Source organism: Magnolia sinica, chromosome 2 (genome assembly GCF_029962835.1).
Source record: "Magnolia sinica isolate HGM2019 chromosome 2, MsV1, whole genome shotgun sequence".
NCBI classification, from domain to species: Eukaryota; Viridiplantae; Streptophyta; class Magnoliopsida; order Magnoliales; family Magnoliaceae; genus Magnolia; species Magnolia sinica.
The window spans coordinates 122,156,385-122,168,620 of NC_080574.1; the positions used below are offsets into that span (position 1 = coordinate 122,156,385).

The 12,236-nt window shown below is 39.0% G+C and overlaps 1 protein-coding gene across 1 annotated transcript in view; it reads left to right on the top strand.

The window, feature by feature from the left end:
• LOC131237513 (sister chromatid cohesion protein PDS5 homolog B) overlaps nucleotides 1-12,236 on the top strand; it is a 126,321-nt gene that overhangs the window by 33,180 nt on the left and 80,905 nt on the right. The window contains exons 6-11 of the mRNA XM_058235333.1: nucleotides 457-673; nucleotides 779-924; nucleotides 1,022-1,179; nucleotides 7,098-7,247; nucleotides 7,318-7,366; nucleotides 10,187-10,378. Coding sequence (XP_058091316.1) covers nucleotides 457-673; nucleotides 779-924; nucleotides 1,022-1,179; nucleotides 7,098-7,247; nucleotides 7,318-7,366; nucleotides 10,187-10,378 — 912 coding nt within the window. The remainder of the gene's footprint in view (nucleotides 1-456; nucleotides 674-778; nucleotides 925-1,021; nucleotides 1,180-7,097; nucleotides 7,248-7,317; nucleotides 7,367-10,186; nucleotides 10,379-12,236) is intronic.

Consider the following 12,236-nt stretch of genomic DNA (forward strand, 5'->3'; position numbering starts at 1 on the left):
ACTGCCATTTAGATAACCTGACCCAATAGGCAGATCAATCTGGTCATCAGGTGGGGATCGTGTGGATGTTGAACGTGCACCATTGGCTACTTTTGTTTTAAACTGTCCATTTTCTTCATATACGTGCAGACTATACCACGAGTGGATTGGCCTGATTTCATGGCCAGTTCATCTGCAAGAAGGGCCCCATTAATGCATGGTTTGATACCTCAAGCACATGCTTAGGTAGCATGTATCCTTGTGTAGGAGTACCTGTGGCTCTCTCTCTCTCTCTCTCTCTCTCTCTCTCTCTCCTTTTTTTTCCTGGTTCAATATTAGGTTCTGATGAATCTTCATGAAGCTCACAAAACTGGATCTTGTTTTCCTATGTTTCATTTATCTTCTGTTTCCCTTAAAAGGTTTGCGGCGAATTACTTATTTCTGGTTTTTCTAGTAATCATCTGATTGTATTGGCAGACTGATCAGGTTGATGTTCGGATAAAGGCAGTTCATTTAGTTGGAAAGCTTTTTGCACTGCCTGGTCACCATTTTGCACATGAATATCGCCAACTCTTTGTAGAGTTTTTGAAAAGATTCTCTGACAAGTCAGCAGAAGTTAGAGTTAGTGCAGTAGAATGTTCTAAAGCTTGCTACATGGCCAACCCCTCTGGAACTGAAGCTATTGAACTTCTCAGTAAGCTACTCTGCAGTTAAAGTTTCTCCATGAACATTTGGATAGCCTCCTATCATGATTTGCTGTCCAAGCAGCAGTTATTCACATGTTGGTTACTTGTGACAGCTGCTCTTGAAGGACGGCTGTTAGATTTTGATGATAAAGTTAGAACACAAGCAGTGAATGCAGTCTGTGATCTTGCTAAATCTAACCTGAGATACATTCAGCCTGAATTAATCTTGCAAGCTATGGAACGACTTCGGGACAAGAAGGTAATGACTTTTAGCAGGCAATTTTCTTTTTTCCTAGCTTATGAAGGAACTGTTTCATGGTGGGCTGGATTTTAAATATGTACATTGTTTTCTGCAGGTATCTGTAAGAAGGAATGCCATGCAAAAGCTGCTAGAGCTGTATCGATCTTATTGCTCCAAGTGCTCTGAGGGTCTTCTCACACATAGCGATCACTTGGAACAGATTCCGTGTAGAATTTTGGCACTTTGCTATGACAAAGATTGTAAGGATTTCAGGTCTGGTTATCCACTCAATATGTTAATTCAAATATTTCAAGTTATTTGAGAGTACAAACTCAACCTTTTATTGTGTTATGTTTTATGTTTATTGTCTTGTGTGTTTAGCCCAAGTACAAGGGTGGGTTGTAACTTGTAACTCCTATCCATATAAAGGGGCTCAAGTCATCTACTCTTGTGAGTTGGGTATGTAAGTAGTGGAGTACCTTCTGCACCTGGGAGATCTAACCTAGTAATATTATATCTTCAATTTGTTGTTCTTCATCCTCATCCAACCCATTCATTTGTGTGGCCGCCAAAAATTTCTTCATGATCTACTGCCTTTTCAGGGTCCATATTTTTGCCTATGTGTTGAAGTTGGTGGAGTGGTGGATTAGGCCGTGGATTGTTGTCCTATTCACAGTCTAAATCACCTCAAAATACATGAGTTTCAACCAAGGTTGTCAAACTTGTGACTCGGAAGCTATTTAACTGGAAATCTTGATACTTCTCATTGAGTGGTCGTATCACCCTTATTAAAGCAGCATTGTCAAATCTCCCTTTATATTTCATGTCCTTGTTTAGGTTGCCGAAATCAGTTTTGGAGAACTTGGAAAAGCTGAGGCGTAACTTTCTATGGTGGGTAGTAGACGATAAAAAAGGTTCCACCTTGTGGGGTTGAAAGTGGTGTGTAAGCTGTATGAGGAGGGAGGGGTTGGTATAAGGGATTTGGAAAAAAGAAGATGAATCTAGCTCTCTTGGGAAAATGGTTGTGGTGATTCGGGACAGAGGAAGATGCTCTTGGCGTAGAACTGTAGCCGAAAAATATGGGTTCCAAGAGGGGGGGTAGGGGTGAAAGATTCTTCTCTTTATAGAGCCTCATGGATTTGGAAAGGGATATCTAGGGTTAAGCACATATTTAGTACGGGAATTGGCTTTACTATTGGAAATAGGGAGAGTTTGCTTTTGGGTAGACCATAGACGTTTGGATTGGTGAATCCCTGCTCTAATATTTGTTCCCTAGATTTGCCCATCTTTCCTTGAGGAGGAGAAATGTTATGGTATCTAGTTGTTTCTCCCTGGCAATGCAATGGTTTGGTCCCTTCCATGCTGTAGGAACATAATGGATAAAGAAGTGGAGGAGTTTGTGTGCTGGTGAGGGATGAAGGGGACATGCTTTGGCTTAAGGATACATCCAGTCACTTTTCAGGTCATTCCTTGTGCTGTCTATTGTGGCATTTGGAAGAAACAGTTCGAGAATGGTCATGGCCAAGGTGTGGCATTATGGAGCTTCTCTGAAGATTGCGGCATTTGGATGGCTAGTTGGAAGAGTTCTCAACGTAGAAAACCTCCAAAGACGATCAATGGTGTTGCCTAACGTGTGCTTGATGTGTATGGCGGATGCCGAGACGGTAGATCACCTCTTCTTTCATTGCTCTTTTGCTAGGCAAGTGTGAGTGAGTAATTTTTGCAGAATTTTCAACATGTCTTGGGAAATGCCTGAACTGGTGGGAGATTTATTCTTGATTTGGCATGGGGTGTATAATTATGTGGAGATTGGTTCTTCTAGCCTCCTTATGGACTATAATGGGGGGAAGAAATGGGAGATGTTTCCGCAATGAAGCCCTCAAGGTAGAGGAGGTTGTTTTGAAGGCCCATCTTTTAGTGCTTGAGTGGGCCTCTGGTATTAAATCTGTGGAAGATTGTATTATTATTATTTTTTCTCCTTAACTTGTAACCTTTGTGCCATCTTGGTGCTTCCTTAATAAAATTTATGTTACTTTTTGAAAAAAAGAAGACTCGCATTCGGCTTGGTCAACCTATAACATTTAACTCAAGCGAGTCAACGTACGACTCGGGTGAATCATGTTTGTTAGAATTGGAAACTGATCTATACCGTTGACATAATGGCCAATTTCATCATATCATATGATGGGTCCTGATGATGGCCTTGTACAAAATGGTAGTGACTCTTCCACTCTTCACATGGCATAGTTTTATGATAGTACAAAATGGTGGGACTGATCCATACCATTGATACCAATTTAAAATGGTGTCTCTCCTTGGCTTTACCCGATACACGTGGTTGTGGGTGATTGTGTGTATCCGCAGGGATTAGTCTCACTTCAAAAAGAGGTGGGGACACCCTGTGTCTTCAAAAAAGAAAAAAAAGGTGGGGACTCTTTTGCCATCATCATCATCATCCAAACTTTATTCCAATTAGTCAGGGGTGGCTACATGAGTCTTGTTTCGCCATTCCACAATCAAGGGCCATTCCTTTAGTTAGACCGAAGGTCATCAAGTCTTTTCTTACTACCTCCATCCACGTATTTTTTGGCGTTCCCCTTTCCCTTTAAGAGCCTTTAATTTGTGCCAACTCACTCCTAACCGATGCGGGTTTTTTTTTTTTTGCACATTACCAATCCATCTTAGTTTACTTTTCCAGCTAACACATGTAATGGTTTTACGACAAATCAAACTGTGCAAATCTTAGTTGATCCATCTAGCCAAGTGCCACTACCACTTTGAATTCCCGCTTTAGAATCTCGCTCTCGCTCCCGCTTTGAATCCCTGATTCATCGCTCTCGCTCTTGCTTCGTACCTATTTATACTTGTTTACATTTTGAAAGAGATGCTTCCCTGCTCCTGCACCCAAATTTGTTGCCAGCCTCTTCACGCTTTGCACAACTATAGTCCAATCACCGATCCATTGGATGCAGCATAGAATAGATGGATCTTAGCCAGAGATCGTTCTCTTACAATAGACAATCTGAAATGAAGAGGCATGATTCTGCCAAACGTCTGCTGCCTCTCTGTCTTGACAACGAGGAGACAATTCCACATTTGTTTCTTCACTGTTCATTTGTTTTCCATATATGGACTGCCTTTTGTGCTATAGCTCAAGGTCCCTTGGGTCATGCCAAGCTCAGTTTCAGACTTCCTCTTCAGATGCCATGGAGTTGGTGGTAATAACTCTTTTAAAGTTATCTGGAGACTTGTGGTTCTTGCCATTTTTTGGCAGATCTGGAGAGATAGGAACAACAGGACTTTCTCCAACCTTTCGGCTTCTCCATTGAGAATTCAAGGCCTAATTTAGTGCGACATCAAAGACTGGGCCTTGGTTCTCAATCTCCCCCATGTGGACATTCCATGCCTCTTCTCGACCCTCTGAGATTTTTCAGGCTTTCCTCTCTCCTGCTGCTGCAGCTTCTCTTGAGTTTTACAGTGCTAGCTTTCCCTGTTTCTTTCTTTTTCTGTTTTCCTTTTTCATTGCTGCTCTTGCAGCTGGTAGGTCTCGAGTTCTATAGGCTTTCCTTTTTGGTCCTTTTCTTTTGTTCTTGTCCACTCCCCCTCTTTTTTTTTTCCTTTTTCCTTTTCTCTGTTTCGTGGGTTGCCTTGGCTCCCTTTGATAATATATTTCTATCTTCACAAAAAAAAAGGATGCAGCATAACCAAAATTACACATTGCTCATGATAGCAGCCATCTTATTTTGCCCTTGGAATTTGGATCACACTGTTTTGTGTTTAACCATCAACTTAATAACCCTCAATTGGATGGTTAAGATTGCTTGATTAGTGTGATTTCAGAGACTTGCTCCATCCACAATGCACCCTCATATTTGGATGGTCTGGATAGTGTAAGTGAGTGCCAACATGTGAGGATAAGTAACTGCCCCATTCTAAAAATGATGCATAACTATCATAGGAGTTTAACCTTTGGATTATTTGTTACTTTGGGGAGAGTGGATAGTTGATAATTGATATGCAATTACTTGGAAATTGTATACATGGCAAACACAAACTCAAATTAAACCATCCGAAATGTAGGACCGACTCTAAATAGCTTATCATCTCAAAATCAGATTTGATTGAATGATCATAATATTTGATTATTGGGCATATGCTTGTTGAATTTGGATTATCAAAATTTTCACCAATAAGCATGATAGGCATTCGTTGTAAAACTTTGTATCTAGTCCATGTAAATTGGAGGCCCCAAATTGGATGGTTTAATTTGAGCTTCTTATATACAAATTGATATTGCTTGTACATCAACTGTAAAAAATGGGAATAGTTTCGCCTCAAAATGGGCGGGGGGACACCCTGTGTTGTCAAAAAGAAGAAGAAGAAGAAGAACTGTCATACTCTGCCATCATATTAGGGTTAGAATGTGAACTGTCATAGCTGCAATGGAGAAGACTGCTGTTAAAAAAAAGAAAAAAAGGAATAGAAAAACACAGTAGCTTGCAATAGTATGTTGCAGTAGCGATGTTGAAGGAAAAGGAATGAGAAGTGGAAAGGAGAAGGAAGAAGAGGAAGAAGAAAAGGCAAGGAGGAAGGAGAAGAGAGTAGGAGGAGAAAGAAGAAGGAAGGTTAATTGCCTGGTCAAGGGAGTCATCCGAGGCAGTGTCATACAAAAACTTGGGAAAACTCGCCTGATTCCTGCAATTTTTTCACCCCACTGAGTCTGCATCAATTTTGAATTGCTGTTGCATAACAGTTGGGTTGACTTTGGCGAATCTCAAGTCAACTCGTTGAGTTGGACAACCTTTTCAACCATCCATTAAATTTAATCAATAAGAAATTTTGGTAATTGAATCAGTATGGTTATTATTTTTGAGTCCCACTAAGCTGTGTACCACAATTTTGATGGTTTGATTTGAGTCACTTGTGAGCCACATGCACAATTTCTTTGTGCATGCATATCAACCATCAATCTCTGCCAAAGCATTGGTGTTTCTCTCTTTTATGAAGTTATTTGATACTCCAGTTGCATATGGCGCTTGATTCACATGTACCTAGAAGTTGTACACGAGGCATACATCATCTCACATTAACTGACTAAATTGGGGACACAATGTCACTGTCCCAAAATTAGATTGGTCAATCAATCCTAATCTCTGATTCTTGGACACTTCATTTTGCTGAAATGGGACAATTTGATCTTTTCATTTTAGTTGTTGAATAAATGCCCACCACTCAGATGTCAGCTAATCAAATAAGCACAATTTTTTATTCATAATACGTCTAAACCTGGACCCACAATTTGGACAATTTAATTTGAATTATCTATATTGCAAGCATGTAATTTCTAAGTAATTTATGGGTTCTTGCGTATCATCCATCAAACTCTGCTAGACTATCAATGATTTCTCCTTTTTTTGGGGATTGAATATGAAGCATGACAGGGAAGATGAGAGGTAGGAGAAGGAAATAGGAAGGAGTAGGAAGAATAAGGAAGAAGGAAAAATGAAGAAGGAAGAATTAAGGAAGAAGGAAGAAGGGGAGGAGGATTAGGTGTTTATGACTCCCCTGGGTTTAGTTACTCATCTGAGTGACCGAGTTTTAGTTACTCATCTGAGTGACCGAGTCATGGGAAAACTCGGGAAAACTTGCCTCATACATGCCTTATTTTTATTCCCACTGAGTTGCACCATTTGACTTTGGGGGGAATAAAAGCGGGTTGACTTGGGTGAATTTTGAGTCAACTTGCTGAGTTGGCCAACCTGGGTTTCAACCTTGTTTTTGCTCAACACACAAAACTGTTTGACATGATGCTCGCGTCAACATGACATTCAAATTTGCAGCTGGGACAGAAGCATTCCTTATTTGTGGATGGTTTCTTCCTTTTTTTTTGCCTTTGTCGTCGTTGTAGTTTACTCACCCGTAGTGTAGTTGCACTTATGTCTTCCTATGTTATTGTGGGTGTAGTCCCCCCTCTAAACTGTTGTAAGTGTAGTTCACTCAACTGTTGTGCAGTATTGCACTTGTGTCGAGAGGATTTTGCATGTGAATGTTGAAAACTCAAACTGAATACAAGTTGCAATTAAAGATCTTTAACCCCACCACGCTGAGGGAGGGAGGGTCTCTTTGTTTACTTCGTTTAACAAAGGTGATGTGTGATTTTTTTTTTTTTTTTTTTCCCGTACAATTTTCAGACCCCAAAACATGGAGCTTGTGCTTGCAGAGGATTTATTCCCTTCTACCCTTTCTGTTGAGGAGAAGACCAAGCACTGGATTTCTTTGTTCTCATTTTTCACAACACCTCACATAAAGGCATTGAATTCCATCTTATCTCAGAAACAGAGGTACTGGTACTAAGCTTTACTACACTTTGGCATGCAATTTCATTTCCTTAGAAAATTTGCCTGTTTTCAGGTTACAGATGGAGATGCAGGTGTATTTAGATCTTCGAAGAAAACAAAAGGTACTTTCTCTAATGGCTCCAATTGGTGAGGATGGCTATATGAAATGTATCATCATGCATGACAACCCTTCTATGTGTAATTTGCTTAATTTGAAACATCAGAAACAAACTATACATGCTATACAGATTATTCTCTTTGGGCGTAAATGTACTTTCCTATGTCAATATAAGTTATCTAACTGTAACTATTTGGTTATATTTTAATGGCATATCAGGCATATGCCTCTTTGATCTTTTGTATTAATTTCTTCTTGTCATTGAGCTCTCTGTTCAGTTGATTTTAACATTTTATTAAATCTCAGCCTTGGAGCATGTGTGGTATGGCTCTAAACTGAGATATCTCAACACATTCAATGTGAGAGACATATCTCTGGATACTTCATGATGTTTTTGATTAAAAAAAAGATTGTGAAATGGAAATAGGAATGATTCATGATGTTTACAATCTATATTTAACATTTTTTTTTCCAAGTGTATTACCTGATTACTTTGATTGGTCTATGTGATTTTCTTAAAATGAGCTCAAGCTGCCAAATCTGCTCATTTTTATGTGGGCTGAGCGGCATGCAGTTTTTTACATGTTTCTTTTTCTTTCTTTCTTTCTTTTTTGGTTTAGAAAGAGGAAAAAATCACCAAGGTTTGTCATCTAAAAGCTTTACTGAAGCCTTTCCTTGAGCTGACATGTACCAACTGTGTCATTTCCGCCTTGATTTTTTTGGATGATTTACAGTTGCGTCCCATGAAATAGATACTGTCAATTTACGCCAACAATCTGAAGACCTAAAGGAGGGCATGGAAGGAGTGTGGTATGATCAGATGAACATTGGCGATGACCAACTTCATTGAGAATAGCATTCTTTAGCTTCTCAAACCAATTTCTGGGGGCTTGTTTGCGACCTTATTATGCCCTCTTGAGTTTTTAAACAAGAATTCAGAAAGACATCCCACCCTTTGAACTGCAACTATTAATGTGATATGGATAGTGGTCATCTTTGTGAGTAGCCCAATGATTTTGTGATGTTCACTCACTAGAGTGAATACCATCCTGTTGCTTGTAACCTGTCCTAATATTCAACCTTTGTGTGCTGCATCACTTTGGTCTGTTTCTGCACATTGCATGCTAAGTTTCAACTGTCCTCAACAAAATGTGGCCCACCTCAATCACGGATGGGCTTGATTTTTGAGACAGAGGCCTAAATTTTTTTTGTAGCATCTAATGGCTGGAGTGGATTCCATATAACTTTCACGGTGGGCCTTGTAAAAATCTAGGGTGGACGTTTCTCTCCCAATTGTTTCTTTTGGTGTAACCCACGTGAATCATAGGTCAGCTTGAATTTTTGGCCTGGGGTGTAAGGTTGGATGACCATCTAATGGTGAGAGTGGATTTCTTGTACACATCACCGTGGCCCCTAGATGGATTATCTTTGACCTAGAACCTATTGAACCTATTGAAAAGTAGACGATTGCAGGTTTGCAGGCCCACTTTTGTGGCCCACCTAAGGCTTGAAATTACCTTAAGTTTTACCAAAGTGTATGTTTTGCAGGATGCCAAACACAATTGAGGATTCCAAATGCATTGGATTCCAAATTCGAATTTATTTGGGATTTGGAATCCAATACATTCCATAGACAAGCAACCATTCGATCCCTAATGTAATTGGATTTTCCCTCTTGTTTCCCTCCATTAGATGAGCCCAATGCACTGGACCGATGCATAAAAGAATTGAGCTGATACTCGGAAAACATCCTTTTCCACATCCCTAATTCACTCAACCATCTCATTTGACATAACGTTTATTTCTTCCTCAATATTCCATTTTCTTTCTTCCATGAATTTATTTTTTATTTTTTTCTTTTTGAAATGACTTATTTCCTTTTCTTTTAAATTGCACCACCTAGTTTTTCGGCACCTATTAATTTCGTTCTCTTGCTTCCATCTCTTATTGTCAACATCCATAACCAATAACTTATGTTGCATCACCATACTCTTTTGGTGTAATCTTGCAGTCCTTACATATTGATCGTTCTGTCTTCCTCAGTAGAAAGACATCTTATCTTGCTTGAATGTGATCCACTTTTAAAAGTTATTTAGTTTTGATTACATGTGAACTGTAGAATACGATTTGATTGTAATCTATTTCTATTATTAAAGTACTCATCTCTGGTTTATTTGTGATTTCAAAATGTAAGAATGTTGAATCTACTCCTATTCTATCATGAACAATAATGTTAGCATCCCATCCCCCTCCCCCAGCCCCAAATAATGTACAATATACATCTACCCTTTTCTATCATGTACATTAAAATCTAGTTCCTCATCACATACAATATTCAATACCCAGCATTTATGGTAGTGTTTGTATGCTTACCTGAGTTTGTACAAACAGTTGCATCTTGTCTGAGTAGCTTTTGAAATTTCTAATCAATTTATACTGAATTGCATTGGCATTGACAAGTTATTCTTTTATTTATGATGGTTGATGTCATTTGTACAATACCTACATACCTTTAACATCGTCATTGGTGGCATTTCAAGATTATATGATGTCATTCAAGTTCCAATGTAAAAGTCTATTTAAGTATGTTATCCATGTTTAATTGCCCATCTTTTTTGTGATGTGTTCATATATACATTGCATATAGTTCAAAAGAGTGCATTATCATATAATGTGTCTGCAAATGCAATGTGTTGTGCATGTTTTAGATAAACACATACCTAGTGGGTGTTTGAAACAATTTTTATGTACTTCTTAGGAGCAAGGTATGATCATTTATTTACCAATGAGATATGATGGTTAGATTTATTAATGGATAATGTAGGAGAATAGCTCAGAAGAACTGCAAAAGAGAAGTTTAGCTTCATTTGTGAAAATGTCAGCTTCGTTTGTTGATCCTTCCAAAGCGGAGGAGAGCTTTCAAAAGTTGCACCAGATGAAAGATAACAGCATTTTCAAGGCATTGCTGCAATTGATTGATGAACGGACAACTTTACAAACTGCTCAAACCGTTCGAGTGAGTTATTTGTGATTTATGATGTTACTTTTTAAGCTTATTAGTAAGGTATTGAAAAACAGGTACATAATGGCTGTTAACAGTGGGAGCTGTTGCACGTTATGGGGCTGTAACCCCCGTTACGGAAAAATGGCCCATAACAGCCATTACGGGGCTCCCATGCTGTTTGAGGCGAGGCTATGCTTTTCACTTTGTTGAATGAATGATGAAGTGGGAAGAAATTGCAACCACCTCTTGGCCAAATTCTCTTATTTATAGATTAGGGAAGTACACATTGACAGTTACACTATAGCACTTGTAGTTTAGTAGTATAGTATATGTAATATGTCAATATAACAATTCTCACCACTGCTGCTTGATCAATATTCCACAGTATGATAGTCATCACGATTCACATGTAAGCAATAACGCTAATCCCCAAGGCTCCCCTCAAGCTTGCGCCTAGATTTTGGTCATGCCTCAGCTTAGAAAGTATGTTGGTTGTTTGGTAGTGCCTTTAGAAACGCATCAAGAACTTGATTGTTGGTGGGAAGATAAGAGTCGCAGGCTTTTATCATGCAGTTTTCTCACATATGGATTGGATATCTTGACGTGTTTAGTTCTTTCATATTAAACAAGATTCGAAGTGATATGAACTGTGAAGGGTCACTTGGTCATCATATAAAAGGGTTATGGGCAGTGTTTTCAATAACACTGTCTGTAGCATAGCATAGCAAAAACGCTACGTAGCGTGTACGTAGTTTGCGAAGGTGTATTTTCCCTGTAGTGTATGCTACAAGCCACGTAGCGTGTAGCATATGTAGCATATGCTACCCCATTCTTTGCTTAAAAAGGAACAGATTTTAAATGCTGTAAGTCAACTGTTGATGTAAATTGGTGGTGATCGTCCTTTTCACATGTGGCAATGATGTGGAGATATCCAGGCCATCAAAATAGTGGGTCCTATCATAGATGGAGAAAATACACACACACACACACACTTGTACCCACCATGGACAATCTTAATAATATATAAATGGGCCTCCACGTGTATGGCTAAGACTTTTGACATATTGTAAACAGTGTAAAACTCACATTTAAAGAAATGTCCTAAAACCAAGGGTTTTCGAAAGGGCTTTTGAAAACCCTCTTTCTAAACCCTAATACTCGATGCAAACACCACTCCAGCCCCCGAAGTTGCTTTTTATGCTCTTAATCCATAACGCTGTTGACGAGGAAATTTTGGCCGACCAATCGACCCTGCAAGAAGGTCCATGTGGTGTATTTTCAAGAGCATTGGAGTTGAAACGAAGGGGGAAAAAAAATCAGATTTTGCACTTTCTTCATGGCTACAGAGCTCAAATATTCAGTTTCTTGCTTGATTTATTCTCCCCTTGAGCTTGATAGTGGTATGTTCTTTCCCCTTATTATCTATTAACGAGTTCGTTTTATTTCGGATAAATATTTATGGTTTCTTTTGGTTTTTTTTTTTTTTTTTTTTAAAGGAGGCCAAGTGCCGTGGAATGTTGCGGGATAGGGGTTGCTGTGCAATTTTTTTACATAAAATTTTTTTTAAGGGTTTTGTTGTTAGTTGCAACCCATTCAACCATCATGTCGGCCACCATGCTTCAGTGGAGGTGTTTGGGTGGCTGGGCATTATTTTTCTATTGATCATGCTCTTGAAAAAATGAATAAATTTTTTAGGCCTTTTCTTTTTAAAACATCTATTCTTATTCCCCCCCCCCCCCCTCTTTGAAGTATCATGTAGTTTACACTACAGGGGTATGCACTATTTAAAACACCAGCTATGGGTGATGGGGGAGAAAAGTCATCCTTCGTGAAGGTCCTGAACCATGTCACATGCAATTTGCGCCATATA